Below are 27,600 nucleotides of genomic sequence, written 5' to 3'. Positions count from 1 at the left end.
CTGGCTGCAACCTTGAATATTTCCCGCAATATTGTGTCCTACGTTAGTCAGTTCATCATCACACAAGTAACTTGAACAGGAGATCGAAATTATCGTGATGATTTAGATCAAAACTGCAGAACGTAGACATGCGCCAAAGTGTTTGTTCACTGAGTTGAAACCAAATGTAATATAACATTCACTGTTCTGGCATTTACCACAGGTGACCTATACTTTGACAGAATAAGGTCAGGGTTTCAACAATACTTGATTGTTTGGCTATCAATCACTCTCTCTTTCTTTCTCTCTCATAAAACGTGCACCTTTAATTGTATGCAGTCGACGTTGGTTTGGTTTGGTTTGGTTTGGTTTGGTTTTAATTCATTGTGTTTAGCCCTTCTCCGAACGAAGCAACATGGGTGCAAACGCAAAGGATATTTGCAGATACCTATGGTACAAACGTGATATTTTGATCATTATACTGACTCCATTGCTACTGAGTCCTATACTTATATTCAACTTTGACTCTCAGGTAAGTGTTTTAAACTTTAAACGTTCACCTAACTCTTTCACTGCATGCCAGGTGTTTACGTGAAGGGCGGGAGTAAAAAGTGCATAGCAAACGGCATCACACAACAATCATCTTCAAGACTGAGCAGAGTTATCTGGACACTGAAGTTTAATCAAGACAATCATACTTCTATTGCACAATTTGTTAAAATGAAACAAGTGCGTAATCATAACAATTACCATATTCATTGTTTTCACACGGTTGTGAAAGTCGTCGTCGTAAAACACAGCCACGTTACGACACCGTCCAGAACGCATTCACCAGATTCGTGTATATATGTGCTCTTGTGTCAGAACAGGACTTGGAAAGAACAAGCCCGGTAATTAAAAGAGTAAAGGTTTGCAGATTCACGTGTTGTTCAAATTCCGAAATCAACCTTTGCCGTTGACGTGTGGAAAACCAACATTTTTGTATCTCAACGGAACTATGTACATAGCTGACTGCATATTGTAGGTGTGCATGGTTTAGTGGGCAATCATACAATGCAGGAAATGATGTATAACAAATAAAAACATGTTGGCTAGTCTTTCCCTGCCGAAGTCATGCGTCAGTTTCTGTCAGTCATGGATTTTGCCAACTCTGACTGTTTCTCCAAGGCTCTGACCTCGGTAAAAAATATGTGTCGGGGTGACCCACTTACAGTCTCTTGAGAAAACAAAGGTACAGTCATGTAGATGATGCTGCCCTTGAGATCAGTGAAACTGTGTATACATATTAATAAAATACATGTTGGAAACCTCAAACAAAGAGCATACAGAAGTTTCAAGTGCTCGTTTATCTCGTCTATCGTAAAATAAATGTTGACAACCTGTAGTACCAAAAAGAGAGTGTGCGTCAGTCCCGTCGCGTACTGGGGGGGGGGCACTTTTTAAAAATAGTTACGTCCTCGGGGAGGGCCATGTTTTTAGGAAATAGATAAGAAGATCGGGGAGGGTCATATTTTTGCATGACCCCATCTTTGCCACAGGTTCCAAATCCTACTGATACAACATCTTACCACTGCGACCATTGTAAAATAATGCAATGAATATATATTAGTTGTGTGAGGAGATGAGAGGAGCGGGTCTCACAGTGTAAAGGGGGAACGTCATGGCAAGATATCAGGGATAATGTGGTGGAGTGGAGATGTTGACATCTGTCGTGAGGTTGTCAGCTGTGCGTTCATCTAGTCTTTGGGAGTTCTAGCCTTCAGCTCAGGCAAAAAATCCAAAATTGTATCGAACATTGTAATCAAAGACATAAAGTAGGGTAATTATATAAACTGCATTCAGAAACACTCAACTGTGGATCGGAAAAATTGAGGGGGGGGGGTAATGGAAAAAAAAATCAGCATGTCAGAGGAATAAACTGAAAAATGTACTGATGATCGATGGCACAGTACGTGGTCGCGTTTGAGGTGTATGAGATGTTATCTGAATTGAGGATCCACATGTACAAGACAGTGCTCGTGTTCCACCTACATAACTCGACTGGTGGTGTCCACTGAACATTTTATGGGCACCCTAATCAAATTTGTCCTACTATCTCTACTCATTTATGGTGCTTTCAGTTCATTTACGATTTCAAACAAATCTTCTTCTTTTCTTTTTTTTTCATTTCCAACTCTGTCCTGTCTTCTTTCAGAATCAGAAAGCATCTTCCAGAACGACCCCATTCTTTACAAGCGTGCATGGCTAGCAAGAATTGAAAGTGCTATTGGAATACTGTGAATGAACCCTCACCTGTTGAATGTCATGTTGGCCGCTCCTTCGTCTACTACTCCCAAAATTCATTAATTCCATTGTCGCACCACTAAGATGTAATACCAGAACCACCTTTCTTATTTGATCATATAAGACGCACCTTTTAAACACAGGGTAACTTGAGCAGTGCCTGAAAATTGCTGTAAACCAGATTTAGTTGATTGTTTTGATTTATCAGTCAGATTTTATCATAAGCACTCTCTCCCATCTTTATCATTAATTCAGTTATATTTATAAAATACAGAATATTTGTCAATGCAGTGACTTTCCATCCAATATTCGGTATGTATATATTTCCGTTTGATGACAAATCTTTCATTTTTTCTTGATTAAAGGCAGCAAGATGTGGATTCGTTGCGCTTCTAATTGTTTGTCTCTGGCTGACCCTAGCCGTACCATTGCCAGTGACTGGTGTAATGGTGTTCTTTTGGCTACCAATCCTTGGAGTTCTACCAATGGCAGATGTCGCCGTATTCTATATGATTGACTTTCTGGTGCTTTTCCTTGGGATTGTGATGCTAGTGTCAGCAATTGAGAAGTATCAACTCCATCGTCGAATTGCTTTACGAGTGTTGTTATTGGCAGGGTCAGATCCTAAGTGGTAAGTATAGAAATTGATACAACTATTTATCAAGTTCAATAGTCACGTGATAATTTTCGATAAAAAACTTTATGCTGATAGATAATAAGAAAGGTTGTTACTATTCGATCCAATGCCAGTCTCTCTCTCTCTCTCTCTCTCTCTCTCTCTCTCTCTCTCTCTCTCTCTCTCTCTCTCTCTCTCTCTCTCTCTCTCTCTCTCTCTCTCTCTCTCTCGTATAAGATTTACTGTGTACCGTATCTCAAAACCACAAGGGATTTTAAGAAAAAAAACATCGTACACTATTACTATAGCAAAGCTGCTACACGAATTAATACAGTTCTAAGTAAAATGCGGGCATACTAATCAGACTTTATTTTCTAATTACTATAAATATGATCATGATAACTTGTCATTAACACAAAATTACCTTCCGTTTTGATCATAATCCATAAGGCATGTCTTTTAAATATCGAACTAAAATGATTTATACATATACATTGCTTTTTTTTCATTTATCCAAATTAGGTTATTGCTAGCCTTAATGAGTGTTGTTGGTTTCTTGTCAATGTGGATCCTCAATGTACCTCTATTAATAATGATGTTACCCATAGTAAAGGCTCTTGTGGAAGAGTTGGAAAAATCAAAACCCCAGAATGACAGATGTGAGGTAATGTTAGTTTTTAAAGGAAATCGGCACAATAATGATCAATGTTTTTATCATGTAGATTATTGTATGAATCTATTCTATAAGTTAATGTTATTTTAATTCCATATCAATACAAGCAGTCGAAAATACATTTAGATGAAGTTGCCTGTCAAGGCCTATATATCCATCTCCCCTAAGGTCCGGTCAACGCCAGCTCCAAATTGATAAAGAAGGTGAATGAAGCCAAATTGCAGTTTACCTTCTAAGTTGTTTAACATATTTGTCAACGTAGTATATTCACAAGTATTCTTTCTTTATAATACACTCTCTTCACAATGAATGCAAGTAGGTTTTATGATGTTTATCGAATTTATCTTGCAGGGTGGCACAAAGAATGCAAAATCTCAAGTACAGGATAGTGGTGATAATGTTACTGACGACGGCGATGTTTCAATCGAGATGGAAGTACTTGAAAATGGTAATATCGAGTAAGTTACTGATTTATTTTGAAAGTCTCCAATGATTTTAATTAGGGGAATAGTATAATTTTCTGAACTAGATAATCGGAGCTTTCCAACCATTTGGGAACATAGTAGATGCACAATTCTCTTGACCTCTACAAGAGATCTGATGACGAACATGTCACCTGGATATTTTGCTCTGTTCATTTATCAACTCTTTTCATTACAATTGAATTGTTTAATATTTAGGGAGTTAGGTAACAGACATGCTCAACAAGACACTGGGGTGAATGTCAAGTACAAAAGCACTGCAGCTCTCGTCGAACCGGAAGAAAATGAAATCACATCGCTACAGACATGCTTTTATATTGGATTAACATATGCAGCAGCTATAGGAGGGGCTGCATCACTTTTTGGTGTAATAACCCAAATTATCATGCTCAGCTTACTAGAAAGGTCAGTAAATTTGAATTTATAAGACCCAATCAACGTTAGACTAACACATTCAGCCGTTTTAATATCCCGTTTCCAGTAACATTGTCACCTCTAAATGTTCGTTCATCAGAAGTAGTTACATTTGATTCTTTAAATATTTCTTTCTTAAATATAACCTAGTTATTCTTATCAATCCCTGTGATGGGAATCGAACTTGTGACAATTTATGTACCAATGACACATTCACAACTTCTTTTTCTAAAATGAAAGAAAATCTGTTACACTATAACCCTAAACACTGGGTCGTTGTTTTGACGAGGGTACCAAACAAATAGACATCAGAATTCAAAGATAAGGCTGACAGTAATATGGCATTATTATGTCAGCTTCAAAGTTGATGAACGCACATTATGATAGTAAAACCCCGAAATACTGCAGGCATTTTTCATCCAATTGTTTCATCGAGTTATTACAAATTTGGATATTAAAACCTCACTAGCTTTTCTAAAAATAAAAATATGTTTGCAAACTCATAATATGTCACGAATCATCTGATAGGGAATATGGACCGGAGGGTAAAGTCTCATTTGGAACCTGGATGTTATTTTCATTACCAGTGCAAATAGTCTGTTTGTTAATCTGCTGGGCATGGTTGACATTCTTCTACTTGTTTAAATGGTAAGTACTAATTTCCTACCACACCTTGCATAGTGTTACGACAACCCTAAACTAAAGTAGGTCAAGGCTATATACTTGATAGTTGTGGTAGATTGGAGACGTGATGTTAATTGATGTATCAGAAATGACTTACTGCTTTATTTATTCCACTTATTAGTTCATACATTACATACACCAATCGACTCAATGCATGTGGAAGATATAAATCATCCACTTCATACAATTACAAGAAGAAACGTAACTATTGTTTTCACATATGATACATGAGAACATTAACCATGCAACAGAACCGTTTTAATGACATGAATAAATATGATAACACTGCATAGGCACCAATGGACTCGTGTAATATTATACATGTACATACATTATTCTCTTGCATGTATGTATGTATGTATGTATGTATGTATGTATGTATGTATGTATGTATGTATGTATGTATGTGTGTATGTTGTATGTAATGATAATACTGTCATTTTGTTCTTTTGTCTTCATTATTGTTTTACTCTTTGAATAGAATGTCCTTAGGGATTCAATTAATCCAAAAGCAATATGTTAAAAATAGCTATGGTGATATTAATATTGTTTTGTTTTGTTTATACTATAGCAAATGTTGTCGTAAGGAGGTCTCTGTCAAAGGTACACCAGAACATAGTGACAGAAATACAGAGGATGACGAAGTAAATATCACCCACGTCCTTCGTCAGCAGTATGACAGTCTTGGCTCAATAAAGTGCGTTTATTATGATTTCTTCCGCATATCAGCTTGCTTTATATTTTTCTCAGTGAAACTCCCAAACTTCTGCAATAGTCATATTCCTAGGACAGGGTTGATTACAGCCGTACCAGCACAATATAGACATTGTGGTTGTACAATATCTGTACGTGAATATCTTTTTTACTGCACTTTGTGACATAGCTAGATTTGGCAGGAGTGTTACTGGTGTGCCAACAGCAGTGAGTGTAACATGGATGTGAGAAATAGCAATGCAGCATAAGTTTTTGTAACATCCCAATGCAAGAACATTTTTCCACAGCCATGTGTGTGTCATGTACCAGGTGTATAAACATTTCTGTAATAGTCATTTTCACAGCCATGTACCAGCTGTGTGAGCAATTATGTTGGCACGTAAAGAAACATTTGCTAAAGCTAGTACATGGAAGTGCTCCTTTTAATTCTTAACACTAGGGTGCACAGCCTAGTACTAGAACAGACAATGTTCCTCGGGTATTGCAATCGTCAGAAAAAAGCGAATTGCTAGAAGTGGAGAACTCTTTATATAGTATAAAAGGCCATAACAAACGCTATATTTGTTATGCTTATTATGGGGGGGGGGGGGGCTCAAAATAAAATAGAATATATCATATAAAAGACGATGAGAAAGCTAATGAAACTAGATATCTAGCTACGGTGTATCAACAATAGTCTAAATCGACTATCGGAAGTATAATTTAAACTGCAAAGAATTCACTAAAAGTAGTTGTATTGCAATGAATGAATGGCCCTTAAAACATGACACAATGCATATTGTCCTTAACTGAGAGAGCCAGAGATGGGTAACTTGTAGTAAGAATTGTCAACTAACTACTTTTATAATGTGTGTAATTCCCACCAAAATATTACAAATATACTATAATTTCATTAATGTGGTCAGCTTTGATGGTTAATAACGAATTTGTACACTAAGTATAATTGTTTTCATATGAGAACATATGAAACAGGCACTACCAAACCTGAGCGAGTGATTATAGAGTTTCAATTAGCTATAGGCAGTACGATGTTTTTTATGTCCCATACATGCCTGATTTTTTGTAACACATTAATAGAACATAAATGCATGTACCAAAATATGTGAAGTTTGAATCTTGCATTCCCACGATATAGCCTAATTACCAGAAATCCCTATATTTGCAAATGACACATTACAAGCAATAACTATGTTATAATATAAAGCTTTAATTTATGGACATGTGCGCTTTGTTATGGCTGATGTATGTACCAATTTTGAACTTTATGGACTTTGGAATGTGCATTCTCAAGATCTAGTCATATTACTGAAAATCACACAGTTGGAAATATATTATTTGTAATTCTTTGCTTGTTTATTTGCTTGTTTGTTTACTTTGTTTATATATCATACAAAAAGTACACTTACTCCTCTAGATGGGCCGAAGTAGTGCTTCTCATCGTCTTCGGATGCCTTATATTGGTATGGTTTTTTGAGAACCCTAGCTTTATGGATGGATGGCGCTCTTTCTTTAAACCTGGGTTAGTACATTATTGGCTTTCAGTATATACAAAAAAGTAAGTTGTTATCAAGATTGGTCTCTCAATATGAACGATAGAACAGCATTTTGCTCTTTTGAAGAAAGACAAATTAAATGGCCACCTGTGTTGCACGTTACAGCGTCGGACAAGTATGGACTGGCTTGCTGGAATGATGATCACTTACCCTGAATATTTTTTATTGTATAACAGGTACGTGACAAACGCTACGATCACCATGGGTATTGTCTCTGTTTGTTTCATTCTACCAAGAACAAGACCATCCTGTAACGTAAACGGCAAGTACTTTTATAAACTGAACAAGATGATGAACACCTAGTTTGAAATTACATAGATTAAAAATTTGAATTTGTAATTACACAACAATATGGCATAGGCCAATCATGAATTTTAGAGTTGATTTTAATAACATAGGGTTATACTATATTTTTAAAAGTTTAACACTGGCTAGTCGCTTTTCATTCGTTATTTGTAAAGCCGGCCCTACGATACCAATTTATTTGGTGGTTCTCAATGCGTGTGTGTGTGTGTGGCTATGGTTTTGATTATAGTAGAATTGTAAACTCTGTACAGTTAAAGACTACTATAGGAGTTACAATAAGAAAAGTTATGTATTTTTTAGTTCATTGTGAAGTCTCGTGTTTAGTTGTAATATTTATATTTACTGAAACAGATATTGCAAGTGAATATAAGCCACTTCTTGATTGGAAGCATGTACAGAAAAATATAGACTGGGGTATTTTGCTCTTTGCTGGTGCTCTTCTGTCACTATCGGAAGCTATGAAGGTGAGTAATTATATCTTAACATCATAGGCTTATTTCATCCCGTGATAGGTTCTTTTAATTAGTAGGAAGTCCATCAATCAGTTATAGCAGAGCGATATCTAAACACCTTTAAAGGACTAACAAGTGCGAGAGAGATGTGAATTTATCTTAGCAGCATTTATTTGAATAGTACCTTCAGCATGTGAATTGGTCAACAAGGTTTAAAATAGGAGCTCCCCGGCATACATAAAGCAGGATTTTCTATGTCCCTAAGCATAATGAAATACTGCTAAAATAAAATCTTCCTCAATTTTGTTATCATTTAATGATTTACTCAATATGCAAAATAGCTGTAAACTGAATGCCTTCCCTAAGGGCAAAGCATTTGTCGAAATGCAGCCTTCCGAATTATAGCCATCATACATGACATACCCCTTAATTAGCAAATATGTTTTCGTCAAAATATATTAAATATATGAAGCTGGCATATTTAAAGCTGCAACTGGAACATGTTTTTTTTTCCTTTTTGAAAATGTTTTCATACGTACAGTTATTACTCGTAATATCGTACACCCTGAACAGTATCGCATCACCTGTGTATATAACATAATTTTGTAGCTGTATACACGATAAATCAAATCAAATTGATTTTGTGGGTACGCATCCAAACATCAGCACCCTCAATGGCAATCACGCGTCCAACCTATTTCTGTAGTGCTTATTGATAATATTCAAAACCACGATTTCATCATTATGTATACTCACCCTTTATAGGTGTCGGGACTGGACAAAGTTATTGGACAGCACTTCGAAATTATACAAGATTGGTCACCTTGGATTGTGCTTCTCGGCGCTACATTAATTGGTATTGTTTGCACGGAGTTTGTAAGTTCTAGTATGTTGCTTACAATACTTTTGCCTGTCCTTGAATCAACGGTAAGAATGTTTCTTTAAAAATCCGTACATTTAACGGTTATTGACTACATTTGATTCATCAGAGAGAGAGAGAGAGAGAGAGAGAGAGAGAGAGAGAGAGAGAGAGAGAGAGAGAGAGAGAGAGAGAGAGAGAGAGAGAGAGAGAGAGAGAGAGAGAGAGAGAGAGAGAGAGAGAGGGAGAGAGAGGGAGGGAGCGAGGGAGAGACAGACAGGCAGGAAAGAATGAGAGAATTAAATTCCAGAAAAAAGAAAGAAAGAAAGAAAGAGATATAGACGGACAAACAGACTGAATGGACAGTGACATTCAGACGCTGAATAAACAGACTGCAAGACATACAAACTTAGATCAGGATAGACGAAATTACAGGTTGAATACGAGACAAAGATAGAGACAGATTAGAAGTCACATTTAGGTGGAGTTTGGTTTATCGATTATTAAGGTGTCAAGATGATAATTTCATCTTATACAACACTATGATATGCGATCGAAGACAAATGTTAAAATGCGCCATTTGTAGGACCAGGGTATGTTGATTTCTACCAATGCTATTAAGCAAATATTTTATAAAACATAACATGACACTGAGTTTCATGTATGTCTTATTCGTTTATAGGCTGCTAATCAGGGTGTTCACCCTTACTACTACATCTTAGGAACCACGTTGTGTCTGAACTTCTCTTTCTGCTTACCGGCTGGTAATCTAGCAAATGCCATAGTTGTCACCGGTGGATATGTCAAGCTACCACAATTAGTAAGAAGCATGATGATGTATATGCATTGCTGTAGTGTTACCCGATGTATGAATACTAAACGCAATCAGCACAGATTGCTGTGATACCATAGTGACGGATTTGACAAATAGCTCTGAGAGGTCTTGAGACATGTCCCGTATGTTGAATAACAAGAAATTAAACAAGGCATACTTATAAGATGATACAGATTGGAATACAATCCGTGAACAGATTTGTAAAATCTGATCCCACGTAATTATTTAAGGCTCCCTTAATACTTTTTGAGGGGTACGGCACATTAACGTGTGATGTATGTCTTAAATAAAGTTGTCATTTTAAACAGCTTTAATTTGTACATTTAATATAGTATATAATGTAAAACCGATCCCGTCATTTATCATTTCTCAGAAAGTATAATTGTGTTATTTATTTTAACCGATTCTTTCTTTCAATGCAGATCAAAAGTGGTATTATAATGAATATTGTAGGCCTGATTGTGGTCAATATAGCCATGAATACCTATGCACGATATGTTTTGCAACTGGACACCATACCAGAATGGGCACTGCCGATGAACGACACGACTCCGAATGTAACACCTACAATACTCATGGAGTTATCTACTCTGGCTTGAAAATAATACTGTTTGTTTTCTGTCACGACGGCTTAAATGTTTTACGGTATTATTATATCTTTTTAAGGTGTATATGTGGGACAAGATCAAACTAAAATACCAAAGAGACAAATGGCTCTTGTACGAGTTTGAATAGTGGTGACTAATAACATTACCGAAGTGAACAATAGTCTTATTTAAAATTTAACAATAGCAACATTCTGCTTCATATAGAGTTTTGATGATTTATCCTAAAGAAGAAAGTCAAGGTCAAGGTTTATGGTTTAACATGCAGGTTAGCCTTTGGTAATGTTAGCATAATGTGCAATTTGAATTTCTAATTATTTGATAAACTAAGACAAATGCGCCTTTTAACAAATAAAGCTGTTAGTCAGCGTACTGCTATCTCGTGAAAATATCACCAACCAATATTTCAACATTTATTATTTCGACAATTTTGTCCCCTTGCCTAAAAGGTTCTTAAATTCACTTCTAATATTGAGCTACTAGACAAATAGTTTCAACAATGGCTTTGATACGAAAAAAAATAGGCGTTTACATATTGTGATCTGTTCAGTGTAAAAACAATCCCACTCACTTATCACCATGATGATATATGAAAGCATGTGGCCACGGTTTTTACGATAAGCATCAATTTGGCAATGCATGTGGTTTTGAATTCTGGTGAGTTCACATTTAAGGTGAGATTCTGTTAAACACACCGATGACTCTACCTTGTATCATAGAGAATTCGAAGACGCTATACCGTCATTAACTAATGTCAGAAACTACGCAACGTAAACACATTGACAATTGTTTTATAATAAAGACAAGAAATATCTGGAGGGACGGGGTTGAGATAAGTTACTATCTCTGGAGGTAAGCTGGTGAACTATACATTTCGGTGTGTTCGAGCAACTACCGGAGTGCTCTATATTCTCGGTAAAGAGTGATGTGAGTTTGTATTGCAAAGAGTGTGAACGTTCGCTATACATGTATTGTTTGATATATTGTAAGAATTAAACCAGTGACAATAGTGCGAGACACTGTCGCCAGGTTTTTGTTGAAATTGGTTCATGCATGTCCATGGTATAGCTATGAAGGAGTATAGATTAGGTTTTGCTGACCTTGAAGATTGAGGTGAAAGTGAATGATCGAGTAGGCAAATGTGTGTAATCGTCTAACCAAGAAAGCATACATAATTTAACAGTAAAATTGTTCATCATGTCTAAAACAAATATGCTAATGAGGCACGTTATTTTGGTGGACAGAAAGAGAAAACTTGTTGGAAGTTTTGTTTTGTTTTGGTACAATTCCACAGATGTATACATGTTTTGGTGACTGCTATGGTGAGTGCTCATTAGACGTTTACGAGATGTAGTAAATGTGCCGCTTTTTATTATAACTCTTTGGGTTCAATCACTTGGGTCAGAATGCAAATGAACCTTCCTCTGCTCAGAGTTCAAAGTTCAACTACGTTTCACTGACTATAATTAAAGTTAATACACGTATGTATGTCAAAATACAAAACATGGTGTATGTATAATCTTGCATGACTCCCGTTGTGTGATTTTTTCCCGTTATCACACTCATTGCCTTCAAGTTCCACAATCGCCGAACGACTCAGAGTTTACCTCAAAACTTTCGAAAAACTAAAGTGATCGAGACTGAGTTATGTATCTCAGCCTTAATAAACGGTTTGCATGTTGATCCAGATTTTCAGAACTGTCTACTGCGTTGTCACATATGCCGCTTGCACTAATGTACACATACTTTAGAAGAAGTTGCTTGGGGGCTAATTGCATGATCTACATGTCTTGATGACTAACACAATATCGGAAGAACGTACTTGGATGACATTGCTTGAAGGGTTAAAAAAAACCTAGGTCAAGGATAAATATTTCATGATACAGTTGGAACTTTCTAGTATATTCTACGGTTGGGCAGTTTGACCTACACCATACAAATATAATCGTAACACAAGGACAAAAGAGCAAGCGTATATCTTGTATGTCAAAGTTTTCAAAGTAACTATATATTAGATGTCAGGTGTGCTGTGACCATCGCTGCTGTGGGTCATCAGGCGTCACCACCTTTTTAACGAGTATGTGTCACGTACAAGCTTGACTATAGTACACATGGTCGAATAATTCATTGATTCACGATATCGTGTTTGTACACTGGAATATAATACTAGTCGGTGTACGCCTCCAAACAAAGCAAGGTGAAAGTGATATCAGTATTTTTCACCACTAATGTAGTTTCAAGCATCGACTTTTTATTTTTATTTTCCATGGCACAGCGTGTAACCCAAGCCATTTGAATGACTCAAACTTTGTGCTCCCGTCCACGTCAACACCAAACTAAACAGACTGTTCCCAACAAAGAGTTCCGCCTTCAATTTAAAAGAAAACGTTATGGCAGCTACTAAGCACTACCTGCAACAAAATAAATAATGTCTAGTTGAATAACTCCAAATGTCAATAACGTATCAACGCATTAACAGTTGGACCTTGTCCTTAACTAGTTATAGGGCGGTATGCGCATGCCTGTCATTCTATTATTTGACAACCAGATTTAAACTGAATGCTTTCTGTAAGGGTAATTGTAGTCTTGCAATTTCATGATTTATGCATGGAATTTAGCTCTATATCTGTGATTTTTCAAGTCCCAATTAAATTTAGTTGTCAAAAATGTTGTTCAAATGCCCGCCTCCTATTCTCAGCCCAGGAAATCTTGCCATCCTCAACTTCACTCGGCTTTCGTGATCATACCGGGATATGCACACCTGTTTCCACGGCAAATAATAAACGAAATTCAAATTCACATAACATTGCTATAATTACGTACCATCATCTGCTCCAAATCCTATACGAGTCTGCTTCCAATTTCATCAACTTTTTCACATATAGTTTTTGTCCAATAACACAACCATTGGCATCTGCGTATTGAACTTCATTCTGTCCCACCACGAGTTTACAGGTCGGTTTGTCTACTCGTCGCATGTAGACTATTTCACACACTCCTTTAATCACTATGGGAAAATTGTCAAGATTTTGTTGAGTGGCGCTGTACACTAATTATATAGAGGTCAATTTATAGGTCATTAATGTTGATACATTTTTACAAAACTTTCTTCGTAGGCTAGGCTTGGTCTATTTTCCATATTTTGACCACATACATTTCAGTATAAATGATAGATTATTACACTTGATAAATATGTGAGAGTATTTATTTCCTGAGATACCGAGCTACATAAACGATTGCAAGCCTTGCAACAAACAGCGGTAGTATGTTATCGGGAGAAATCGGAAAAGAACACGGTAAAAAGGAGACAATTCGAGGTCAATATAATACTTCCTAAACTTCTAATCGAAAATCTAAAAAGATATGACTTCTCTGTATTCATCTGTGCATTAGTGTGTGAAATTTGAAAATGATATGTCCATATTTGACGAAATTGAAACGATGATAAATATTTCACGTGTTTGTGAAATCCGCATCAACTGTAAACCTATTTTAAGGCCAAAAATAAAATAGTTTTCCGGTGAGTTTGCATCACTTAAATACCCAGCCTCGATCTTCTTTTTTCTCGTGTTTGTCCACAAAATGCAGAGTGCCATGCCAATCAAAGGGAAAACACAAAATAACTCTCCCTACATTAATTGCTACTTCAGGGAAGACAACTGCAGAAATTGGGCAACGTTTCCTGACCAGAAACAACAACATTCTTTTGTGTGGCCACCACCTCTAATTACCGAAATATGCCAATAACTCATTAAAACTAAAAGCTAAATCGATAATATTTTCAGGACAGATGCGCTTTGGTATCGCAAATGCATGTAAAAAGTCAATGAATTTGAAGCGTGCATTCTTGAGATATAGCCCAATTACAGAAAACCATTAATTACGTAAATTGCTCATTAATATTCATGGAGGTTTACCAAAACCTAATCAGTTCTTGCCATTACCGTATGGAACATGTCTACAAAATTACGTTTGAATTGAGCTAGTCGTTTTTTAGAAAATGGTGACTCACACAGACACACACACAGACTTTTCAACACTAATACAAAACCTTCCTTACGGAAGGTAATAAAAAGGACGAAATTGCTTCAGTAAAAGTAACGTCGTAACTAAGGCCAAAAAGACAAAAAAGAATAATAATTTATTGTTTCTGGTCAGTGCGCGCATCACTTTAATACCCCACATCGATATTTTTCGTGTTTGTCCAGTCCATGCAGTCTGCAGATCCGGGGGGAACAACAATAATCCTCCCTACATTAATTGCTAATTCAGTGAAGACATCACACTTGCTCTAAAAGTACTACATAAAAAGAACAGTAACTGTCATAAATAGAAGATTGAGTGACAGGTTTGTTGAGAATATTAAACACCTATCGTGTCGTTGCACCACGTCAGACAATTGTCCTGACCAGCAGCAAATCTTTTCTTCTTCTTTTTTGGCTAATGCTCAAACAAAAGTCAACAAAACTCGTAAATGTTTTATGACTTCAGATCAAAGTAACCGATTACGTTTCTTGGTTACGCGTGGCTGTAACCATGAATATTTCCTACAGTATATAATGTTAGTGAATCACATGACTAATTAATTTTAAAAGAGGTTCTAAATTATCACGTTGTTTTAAATAACCAAATGCGAAATTTTGTCATCCAACAAAGTGGCTATTGGTTGACACCATATACAACACAATCTTCGGTTTTTAGCAATTATCACCTAATATTCAATATACTCGTGATAAAATAAGGTATGATGTGTCAGGTGTCAACAATGATACAAATCTCATGTACGCGATCTTTCGCATATCAATCACTCTCGAGCTCCCTCATTAAATGGGCATCATAAATTGTATGGAGACGTTTGTTTGACCCAGCATTCTTTTAGCCCTTCTCCGAACGAAGCAACATGGGTGCAAACGCAAAGGATATTTGCAGATACCTATGGTACAAACGTGATATTTTGATCATTATACTGACTCCATTGCTGCTTAGTCCTATACTTATATTCAACTTCGACTCTCAGGTAAGCGATTTTAAGTAACCCTTATAACTTTCACGTGACACTTTCTCTGTCAGGTGTTTACACAAAGGCGTAGAAAATAAAGTGCATTGGGAATGACAAAACACAACAGTTATCTTGATGATCTTGATGACTGACAGTGCAATTTAAGTAATACAACTTTTCGTAGCTACTGTACAATTTATCACAACTAAAACACTAAGTGTATAATGACGTCAATGAACATGATGCACACGTACCTTTAAAAGAGGTTGAATATGGCGTAAGCGGTACAGATACTAGTGGAATATTCTGACAAAAAACTTCCATTCTTGTGTCTGAAAACTAGTGTGAAAATAAACAGACTGGGTATTTAATTATAGGAGTAGGGTCTTGAAGATTCAAGTGTTGTTTCGAAAACAAACTTAAGCTGTGCCGTTGTATGCTCGACCTATCTCGACTGAACAGTGTACATAGCGCGTAGGTGTATTTGGTTTATCATAAAAAACAATCATGTTGACTTAACTCGCCCTCAGTCACTTGGATCACACCAATGCTGACGTTGTCCCCAGAGACTCTGACCCCCGGGATTCAATTTGTATTGGCGTGACCCACAGTCCCTCGAGGAAACAGTCGACGTATGTTGTCGCCCTTGATGACCTCGTACAAACAGTACACAATAGCATCAAGTGTTTATGACTATCTCGACTATCGCAAAATATCGAATAGTTAAAGTCAATCGCTGACAAACTGTAGTACTAAACCTTAACAGAATGGTCGCCATTCGTGCCTTGTACCTGTTTACGCACTTAAAGCTTGAATCGATAGAATCGATAAGCTGTGATCATATATCAGAGTTGAAGATAAGGTCTATAAACGTAAAAAAAAATCAAAGCACAACCTGCTGCAGTAGATAAAATGCAAGTAGAGGACAAGGTCAATATGCCTTGTTTTGTATTTCGTAACATTATAAGAGTCTATAAAATATTATTTTAGCCTTTCCTGCCTCGCTTCTTTGTCACAATTTATAGTTTTTGAAATGACAGGGACATTAGGAGTGTTAATAGCACACCGACAGTCACTGTGACAATAGTTTACAGACTAAACGTTAACATCGTCACAGTGGTGGCGCATGCGTTCGTGTGCTTGACAGCTGTTTTGGTAGATGGTCTTTGCACGTCCCTACATGTACCAAGACAAATTTTTCGCGAATACAGTCTCAAAACGCTATTTATTTTCCTCAACAGTTTTGACAGAATTGTGTTTCTATATACAGCGTACTTCACAACACCATTCAGCTTTCCTGTTTGATACAACCAAGGAAAAACGAATAAGAAACTGGACATGCGACACTTTGAGATAGCAACATTGAATGAGTGCAGTTTACTGCTACATTCTGTCTAAGTGGAAAGAACTACATGTGCCACTATACAGACATCAAATGAACACCGCAAAGGATATTTTATGCACCCTTCATCGGGTGTTTGATACAAATAAAAACATTGGCGCCCGAACGTCTACATGGAGTTGTAGTACATTTAAATGGTTTATTTCAGACTAAAAGTAGCAAAATTGCTATTGAAGTGTGCATAACTACGCAGTTTCTTGTTGATTTCTGCATGGTTGTATCAAACAGAAAAGCTGAACAGTATTGTGAAATTCACTGTATTCGTAATACTGTAGTCAAACATTTAGAGATCTAAAATGGCAGTGTAATAGGCAATTAATTAGCGTGTTACACGGTCAAAGTCATCTTGCATAATGGCCATCATCGTGATCTCGGATTTTAATCTTGGTTTAATTTTGATAATCTATCCCGGAAGTCAACATGAAATGTCACTGTATGAAACGAAATCAGGATCTAATAATATGGTGGTAGACACTTGAATACAGTTCTATGTATTAATTTTTTTGAATTATTCATTGAATATCGATTTTTAACTTACACATATGGCCACCATTCAATTTACATATGTAGCAATACAATGTGACTTGCATTTGTCCTATATGATATGTCACCCTTGTGCTAGGAGTGAATGAAATCGATATTCCATGTGTGAGAAATGACATATCAAAATCAGATACACGAACGCAAGCACAAACACATGGATGAACGGACGGACAGATGGAGATACAGATGGACAGACCGAACCCATTGTGAGAGTCCCCCTCAAGGAGATTAAAAATGTTATCAGACTTGAAATGGGACATAGTCCCAGATTAAAGGACTCGACGTCATCTCTGCCACCACATCAATAATTTGTTGTTTCCCACTGCTACAACCACACCGAATTTATATGATAGCACAGCATTAGTTATATACGTGTTCGGATCTAATTGGCGTAGAATGCCAGAACTCCCAAAGACTACATGGGTGAATTTCAAGACAGAGGTCAACATCCCAACCCCATGCTTGAACGGCTTGGGTTTTTTTTGTCACATGCATTTCGAGCCCTCGTTTAGGTAAAGAGATTAATTGAAATATTGAAAAGATGCATATTATTTATCAAATATATGCAATCCAAATTATACTGTATGCATGTAGTTCTTTTCTGTTTGATGACAATCATATTGCAATGCATTAAACACCAAGGTATTTTCATTTCTCTTCTTGTCATGATTAAAGCCAGCAAGATGTGGATTCGTTGTACTTCTGGTTACCTGTTTCTGGGTGACCCTAGCCACACCTTTACCGGTGACTGGTATAATGCTGACATGTTTGCTACCAATCCTTGAACTTCTACCAATGACAGAAGTGGTCGAATTCTATATGTTTGACTTCCTGGTGCTCTTTCTCGGGATTATAATAATTGTATCAGGAGTTGAAAAGTATCAACTTCATCGTCGGATTGCTCTAAGAGCACTGTTATTGGCAGGATCAGATCCTAAGTGGTAAGTATTGTTATAGACACTATTTTATATACGGTCATAGTTATGCGGTTCATTGAAAATAAGCTCATTAGACCATACTCATATTAGCTCCAGTATTAGAAGTTAATGCCTTTCGCTCGTCTATATGTGTGTGCTTGTCTGTGTGTGTGTGTGTCTGTATATCTATATCTCAAAAAACACTATGGATTTCACGATTGTCTTGTATAAATTCTACGTATATGGACGTTGCTAATCGAACTGATATTATTTTAATAATAATGGCATTATATTTGCTATAGATATGATATATTTACTAATTTGTTACCTACAGAAGCATTTCCAATTCCAACCTGATTAACTTTGATTTCATGTATATTTTAGCTCCAAATTCAATTCCATGTGGTTGTCCATGAAACCTCGGAATGAAACAGATGGAAAAGAATGTCTTTCAACCACAATGAATGTCTTTCAACCACAATGATTTATAAAGATGAGATTTTTTTCATTTTTTTCCAATTTAGGCTATTGCTAGCTTTAATGAGCGTTGTTGGTTTCTTGTCGATGTGGATCCTAAATTTAGCTTTATTAATAATGATGTTACCCATAGTAAAAGCTCTTGTGGAACAGTTGGAAGAATCAAATCCCCAGAATGACAGATGTAAGGTACTGTTAGTGTTTCAAGAAGATAGGTTAAATAATGATTAAATTTGCTGTATTTAGAACATTATTTTTTGAATGTTTTCATTGAAAACAGCCAATGTAGTTAGATATTATATGTATATTGATAAATAGCTGGAAGTTTTATCGAAGTACTTCAAAGACATCTATGGGGAATATTACATAAGTCTTGATGTGTCAGAAATTTTGAGCGTATCAAAGGGGTAAGGAAACTTTGAATTTGCTATCTTTAATAAAAAGAACTTGTTTAAAAACTGTTAAACGATATAGAATACGTTGGTGTCATTCACTTTCAACTATCGGTACGGAGCTGGCATCACCTGGGATCTAGGTGGAAGTGACGTGCAGGTGTTGCCAGACAACTTCCGTTCAGCATGAAGTCGACTGTATGTATAACGGATGTTGTCAACCAAGGCCTAGATATAAATTCCACCTGGGTTGACATCGATGCCAGCTCTGTATTGAAAAGTGGAAGTGCATGAAACCAGCGTGTTTTCACTCGCTTGACATCCAAGTTTCATTATTATACATTGTGAATTCACAAGGTATCAGTTACTTATCATAGCTCTGGTCAACAAACATGCAAGTATATGTGATTTCTGATGTTTATCGAATATCTCTTACAGCATGGTACACAGAAAGACAAATCTCAAGGAGAGGACAGGGGTCATAATGCAACTGACGATGACGATGCTTCAATCGAGATGGAAGTACGTGAAAACGGTAATATCGAGTGAGTTACACATTCATTTTTAGAATCGCCAATGACATTGACTATGATGTCGTGGTCAGTTCAATTAACTACTGTATTTTCATAACAACTCAATTGTTTGGTATTTAGGGACGTGGTTGAAGGACAGGCTCCACAAATGACAGGGTTGAATTCTGAGTACAAAAGCACTGAAGCTCTCGTCGAACTGGAAACATCAGATGAAATCTCATCCATACAAACATGTTTTTATCTGGGATTAACGTATTCAGCGTCCATAGGAGGTGCTGCTTCACTGTTTGGTACACTAATTCAAGTTATCATGCTCAGCTTTCTAGAAAGGTCAGACATTTTTAGTTATTATGCTACTAAGCTATGTTACCGTAACAGGCTACGACGTTTTGAGTTCCACAGGCTATTTCCGATTGACCTTTTCGTACTGTCATCAGCAGGGGCCATATTTGATTCTTGAAATCATTGTTTTATAAACAAAATCATCAAGTTATTCTTAGTTATCTCTTCGATCGGAACCGAAATTTGTAATTGTGCCCAGGCAATGTGGTCGAATGATTATCGAATAATTATTACATGATTGAAAAGACGGCGAATTGCTTGTAAATTTGAAAAACATTTGCACAATCGGTATGGAAAATATTAGCCTTTAATTGGATAAGTACATTGAGTAGCAGTGTACGACAATATATGGAACATTACGTGACACACTCAAATATGACTTTTCTTGATGACAGCGATAAAATCTAATATCAATGTTTACGAAATCGCCACATTATGGTGAAAGAATATTAAAGTGAAAACGTGCTTTACAAAATTTAGTCATACAATATTTGGTATCACTTTACCATGTGGAAATGGCCACCGCCAACTTATTATTTCCCAATTTTACTTTCCAAATTCATACTCAAAATCAGTTATGCTGAAGACATTCGTATAGCATCTGTAAAATTACATAATTTTAAACTTGATTTGGGTAAAATAAAGCCACATTGCATAATATCAATGTATTAAACATTTCATTATTTCACTCCATGATATCATATAATGAAATCATCACAACTTTCATAGACTTCTGTACCTTGCTTATGAAATTCAAAATATCAATACATGTTCATAAAACCTGTGAAAAACGGAAAAACGTCGAGCACTGGGTTTTTACAACGAGTTTAACAAACAGACAAATGGTAAGTCGGGCAGGAATATGGCATTAATTGTATTATTTCAGCTTCAAATATGATTTATATATATGAACAATCACACAATAATGGATGTATTATTCATTCAACGTTTCATCGACTTCTTGTAATTCGGATGTTCAAGAACACTAACTTCGTTTGTAAAGTTTTCATAAATTCATGATCTATATTCCTCTGACAGGGAATATGGACCGGAGGGTAAAATTTCTTTTGGAAAGTGGGTGTTATTTTCATTACCGGTGCAAATAGTTTGTTTGTTAATCTGCTGGGCATGGCTGGCATTCTTCTACCTATTTAAGGGGTAAGTAATACATTTTCTACCAAGAGTGTCGTAACAACCAGCCCATTGAAAACCATGTTTACAAAGCCTCTATTTCAGGGCTAACCACACAATCGTCGAGCTAGATTGGAGACTTGAATTACAGTCCCAGTAGTTTATCACTTTATTTCTTCCAAGTATGAGACTATATATTAAAAACTGTTCTACTTAATGCATGTTCGGAATATGTAGTCGTGCATTTCATGCATTTAAAATCTTATTGTTGTTTTCATTTGCAAAAAATGCAAACAATGTAAATAATTTCATTGCAATGAAACATGAATTTGATATACGTGAACACATATGATAAACACTGCATAGGCACAAAGAACTCGTATAATGTGACCGACTTATTTAAACAAACTATACTTGCACAATTATGTATTTATATATCTACAACTAGAAACATGTATGTATGTATGTATGTATGTATGTATGTATGTATGTATGTATGTATGTATGCATATGTGCGTGCCTGCGTGTGTGCGTGTATGTATGTGTGTGAGTGCGTGTTTACATACATACGTGTGTACATACGTGAATGAATGAATGAATGAATGAATGAATGAATGAATGAACGGATAATAACGGATGTAGGTATGTAGTAAATCGTGTCGTGTTGTTACTTTATGTGTCGTTATCTATTATAAATCATTCATGGAGTTGACCATTGGTCAAAGTGATCGAAATCATCCAGATGCAATAAGATGCAGAAGTATTAGGTGAGAGTAATGTTGTTTTATTTATTCGGTAGCACATGCTGTCGTAAGAAAGCCCCTACTAAAGATACAACAGAACATAGTGACAGCAACACAGAGAAAGAAGAAGTAAACATCTCCTACATCCTTCGTCAAGAATATGACGGTTTGGGCCCAATAAAGTACGTTATTGTGATTAGTTTCCATATTATGAACTTGCTTTTGTGTCCCGGGCTATTCAATGACCGATGCCCGTCCTTCCTTGTGTGTGTGCGTCCGTCTGTGTGTCCATATGGTCAACCGTATCTCCGAAACCTATGATTATATTTCATCAAAACCTGGCACAAATTTCAAACACTGCAGGGTTCATATGCACGGCACTTAAGTCTACGACCTTGACATGTATGACAAAATAGCGTCCTTTGTGTCAGGTTTGATTTATAACGGACATTGCATGTCTGAGAAATGGCGTATTACAGACAGACGGAAGGAAGGACAAAGTTCATTGTAATGGATGTTACAATGGTTATAATTAATTATTGTAGTTTTCTTTGATGGGTACTAAAAGACTACTCTGAGACCTCACAGTTTGTATAATTGTTTTACAGGTGAAACACATGCCATGCTAGTAGTTACTATATTAGTTGTTGGTATACACATAGGTGCCACTAGGTCGCTGGTTTCGTATTTCTTTGTTTGTTGCTTACATTGCACACACAAAAAAATAAAAGATATATTTACTTTTCTAGATGGGCCGAAGTAGTGCTTCTCATCGTCTTCGGATGCCTTATATTGGTATGGTTTTTCGAAAACCCTAGCTTTATGGATGGATGGCGCTCTTTCTTCAAACCTGGGTTAGTACATTATTAGCTTTCAATGTATACAAGTAAGTTGTTAACAAATTCAGCATGGAAAGTAGACAGCATTTGCTATTAATGAAGAAAAATGAATTAAATGGCCACCATCGTCGTACATACCTCTGCATGTTACAACATCACCGTTTCAACATTTTAGCACCAGCGGAAAAGTATGGTCTGACTACTGGCATGACGAGCACTTACTCTGAATATCTTTATTTTATAACAGGTACGTGACAAACGCTACGATCACCATGGGTATCGTGTCTGTTTGTTTTGTTCTACCAAGTACAAGACCATCCTGTAACGTAAATGGCAAGTATTTGAAATTACAAAGTTTTTATCATAGACCAATCAGTACTTTTAGAGACATGACGTTATACTGTATTTTATCAACTTTGATTGTGTGTGTGTGTGCGCCTGTGTGTGTGTGTGTGTGTGTGTACGAGAAACTATGACGTGTAATTGGATTACTATAAAATTGAAATCCCTGAATAGTTAAAAGTTAATATAGTTCAATTGAAATACAAGCGTTCTGTTGGCTCTCGGTCCAATATTTCCAGTTCATTGCTAAGCCGTCGGAAGTCTTATATTTAACCAGCAGGAATTGCAAGTGAATACAAGCCACTTCTTGTCTGGAAGTATGTACAGAAAAATATAGACTGGGGCATTTTACTCTTTGGAGGTGGTATTCTGTCACTTTCGCAAGCAATGAAGGTGAGTAATTATATAACATTATGTTAACATTAACTTACTTCACCATGTGATCGGTTCCTGGGTAGGTCATGATCATTCATGAAACAGTTGTATCAGAGTGATATCCACATAGCATTAAAGGCCTGTGGTAACAAATGGGTTCATATTAGTTGTATGTGTTTAAAGTTGCACTAGCTGCAACTGGGACATTTTTTTGCACCAAATAATCAAAGATATATTCACTAAAAATTGTTAATGACTTACAAACAGACGTTGTATCTGTTAATTAGTGGTCAATATTATCTGTAGGTAGTGTAGTGGCAAGATTAAATCTTGAGTGAAAGCTCAGTTTTGAATCTGTCACCATGTTAAAAATGTACTCGTGGTATCTGGAGTGTCATCTTTCAATCAAAACAACACGATATATTCGAAAATTGTTGAAATACCAATAATGAGAGAAACTGTACATGTTTACAAGACGAAGGCTTTGTAAAAATTACTTTTTTGTGTCCCTACACATAATGATTATATTGCCGCCATTCGGACACATTTGACGACTGTTTTGAAACGAATTAATTAGCATATGTCCTCTATAACATGTCACCTTTGAGCCAGCTGAGTACGAACTTGTATATTGCATGCCAAACAAAGTACAGATTAGAAATTGCATGTGAGTATAAGTAGATTATGCACATGTTATTGCATTATTGTTATGCATTATTGCACATGTAATAACGTTGTTAGGGAGTGTCTTTTGTTTTGCAGAGTAAAGCAAAGTTTGTGAACAACATTTAACAAAACAACATTTTTTATGTAATACTCACACTTTAAGGTGTCGACACTGGATAAGGTAATTGGAGAACAATTCGAAATCATACAAGATTGGTCACCTTGGGTTGTGCTTCTCAGCTCTACTTTAATTAGTACTGTAGCTACAGAGTTTTTAACTGCTGGTATGCTGCTCACATTACTTATGCCGGTCACCGTATCAGCGGTAAGATGTCACTATAACAGTTATTCTAAAATCATCAACTATGTATGATTAATCATAAACGACTATTTTTGAGAGAGAGAGAGAGAGAGAGAGAGAGAGAGAGAGACAGACAGACAGACAGACAGACAGACAGACAGACAGAGAGACAGACAGAGAGAGACAGCGAGACAGACAGACGGAGAGACAGACAGATAGACAGACAGACAGACAGACATTCACAGAGACAGACACAGAGAGGCACACATAGACAGACAGCGGGTGATGGAAAGGTGAGAGGGAATGAGGGACGGACGGACAGACAGACAGACAGACAGACAGACAGACAGACAGACAGACAGACAGACAGACAGAGGCACAGGGAGAGACACAGAGACAGAGACAGCGAGTGGTGAAAAGGTAAGAGGAATGAAGGACAGACAGTCAGACAGACAGACAGACAGACAGACAGTCAGTCAGTCAGTCAGTCAGTCAGTCAGAGACAGAGCCAAAGGTGTGAAGGAATGAGGAACAGGCAGACAGACAGACAGACAGACAGACAGACAGACAGACAGACAGACAGTCAGTCAGTCAGTCAGTCAGTCAGTCAGAGAACAGACATAGTCATAGTCATAGTCAACGACAAAGCGAAAGAGAAGATAGACAGCACAGTGACATCAGCCAGGAAGACATATAGGCTGAGTATGAGACAAACATAGAAAGAGATTAAACCTTAATGACCAAGAGAGGGCAAGACATCCTTTTCATTATTCAGATTTCCAGATGATATTTGTTATACTATACATTATTGTAGTATTGCGAACTAAGATAAAAGTTACATTTTTATATTGTTTCATTTCATCCAATAATAATAAGCAACACTTTCCTCAACATACCATGACATGTACATGACATTGTGTTATGTTGTATTCTTTTATAGGCTGCTACTCAGGGTATTCATCCATACTACTACATCTTAGGAACTACGTTGGGTGTGAACTTCTCGTTCTGCCTACCGGCTGGAAATCTATCAAATGCCATAATTGTCACTGGTGGATATGTCAAGCTACCACAATTAGTAAGAAATATAATATCTTGTGATTGTACGCACAGTGATCAGGAAGAAGTTGCAGTTCCAAGAGAAGCTCATCAAATGAGAAAATGTACAAAAACACATGTCGTTCACAATTCAAAGCATTCGTACATTTACACATGCAAGTTGAATTATTCTTGCACATAATGTGGGCTAATAACGAAACGTAAACTTTAACATCCATGCATACCTAGAAATATAGTATAAACTATTGTCTACTAGAATGCATAGTGTTGATGCTTACACCCAGATTTTACTTTGAATAACATGGAGAAAAGAAAGCAATAGTTTTGTTAACTAATCTCTTCTCTTCATTACAGATCAAAAGTGGCCTCTTTCTGAATATCGCCTGCCTGATTGTGGTTAATATCGCCATGAACACATACGCACGGTGGGTTTTACAATTGGACACCATACCAGAATGGGCATTGCCGATGAACGAAACGACTACGAATATAACGCCTACAATAATAATGGAGTTATCTACTATGGCATGAAAATAATACTGTTTGTTTTCTGTCATGCGCACGATGCCTTCATATTGTTTACCGTATTGTTAGTCTTAATGTTTATTGTATTATTTCAGATAACATATAATTATAAAGTAACAGATATTGTATATTAAAATAATAAGGCTGCACACGCTAAGTTTGCCCATTGATCCTGTTTAGTCATTTGGTCCTAACGAATGACATGGTCAAGGATCCGGGTTTAAAATGCAAGCTTGCCCTTGGTAATGAAGGTGTACACAATATTTTTAATTGAATTTCTACCTAACAAACTAATGTGAGTACAAGAAGCAATTTGTGAAGTTTTGAGCGAAACAAGGACTGTCATTCAGCTTATAACTATCCCATATATCACTTCATAGTGTTACATGGCTAATTATTACTTCTTTTTAATTCAACATAGCTTTACTTAATAATTTGTTGGGATGATTCTGGTTATTATTATCTGAAGTTTGATAACAAGTTTAGTATTTCAGTGATACATCCTTTTATTATAACAATCCGTAATATTTCTTGTTTTTCTGATAACATTTTATTGAAATTTCTACGGGGACAAATGTGATAAAGTATCGGCATGCGTTCAGATTTAAATATTCATTTATTCATGTTCAGACAGTGATTGTACAACTTCTTTTAACAAGTAGAGAATGAGATATGTAAATTGTTATAAATATGGCATTTGTAATAAACGTTAAGAAATCGGGGAAGTATGGATCTAGAACTTAACTAGTTTTGAATTGGACTTAAAGTGGAACTACATTGAAACTGCTAAAAACTAGTCTAAGATCTGAGCTCGACTTCAGGGAAGTAACTTTGGCTTATTAACAAAAGTTGACTGTGTACATTGTCAAACTCAGTTCATTCCCCCCTAATGTCCAATTGACCTTGGACCTGTGAATATAATTTATTGTATTGTGACCGGGTTAATTATCGAGCGTTTCGTCCGTAAAATTTATTTGAAATTGGCACATGCACATACATGATAGACTGGGACAGGGGACACCCCGCTGGTCAGATTTTGCCATTTGATTTGACTTTAAGGTACAGGTCAAGGTGAATGCTCGAGTAGTCATGTGTGTTTAGTCGCCCTACCAAGAACGCATACACAAACACAAACACAAACACAAACACAAACACAAACACAAACACAAACACAAACAATACATTTGTAAATGTGAAGAAAAACAATGTAAATAGTTCCAAATTTTTAAAACTTTGCTAATGAGGATAATATATTTAATGCACGTGTACAATTTTCTCCTCAAAATGAGCAGATATTTTGGGAGAGAGAGAGAGAGAGAGAGAGAGAGAGAGAGAGAGAGAGAGAGAGAGAGAGAGAGAGAGAGAGAGTATGCGCATTGTAGGTTAGTTACATTTAGGTAAAAATCCACAGAGTATCTGTGTGGAAATTTTCAAAAAATTACTGTATCTAATACAGGGGGTATAAACTGTAGTCATGCGAATTCTTATAGGAACTAATGATATGTGGATGACGTCACATTAGTTATGACGTCACCCTGTTATCTTTGTTTAATGACAAT

General features: G+C 36.4%; 2 protein-coding genes across 2 annotated transcripts; both read left to right on the top strand.

Annotated features, from left to right (window-relative positions):
• Positions 1-394: 394 nt before the first annotated feature.
• Positions 395-10,449, top strand: LOC144439221 (Na(+)/dicarboxylate cotransporter 3-like). The gene is made up of 12 exons (XM_078128494.1): positions 395-511; positions 2,628-2,893; positions 3,401-3,542; positions 4,338-4,438; positions 4,976-5,095; positions 5,703-5,828; positions 7,260-7,364; positions 7,575-7,660; positions 8,056-8,168; positions 8,922-9,083; positions 9,698-9,835; positions 10,273-10,449. Exons 1-12 carry the CDS (start codon positions 395-397, stop codon positions 10,447-10,449), a joined length of 1,653 nt encoding a protein of 550 aa, XP_077984620.1.
• A 4,906-nt stretch (positions 10,450-15,355) lies between these two features.
• LOC144439220 (Na(+)/citrate cotransporter-like) lies at positions 15,356-26,047 on the top strand. The gene is made up of 13 exons (XM_078128493.1): positions 15,356-15,472; positions 18,075-18,340; positions 18,841-18,982; positions 19,624-19,730; positions 19,839-20,048; positions 21,099-21,218; positions 21,991-22,116; positions 22,684-22,788; positions 23,021-23,106; positions 23,396-23,508; positions 24,320-24,481; positions 25,398-25,535; positions 25,871-26,047. The coding sequence occupies exons 1-13, from the start codon at positions 15,356-15,358 to the stop codon at positions 26,045-26,047; spliced, it is 1,869 nt and encodes a 622-aa protein (XP_077984619.1).
• The last annotated feature ends 1,553 nt before the right edge of the window (positions 26,048-27,600 follow it).

This window comes from Glandiceps talaboti, chromosome 8 (assembly GCF_964340395.1).
Source record: "Glandiceps talaboti chromosome 8, keGlaTala1.1, whole genome shotgun sequence".
NCBI classification, from domain to species: domain Eukaryota; kingdom Metazoa; phylum Hemichordata; class Enteropneusta; family Spengelidae; genus Glandiceps; species Glandiceps talaboti.
Note: the sequence above shows the minus strand (reverse complement) of the source record. Positions and strands in the feature narration are given on the sequence as shown.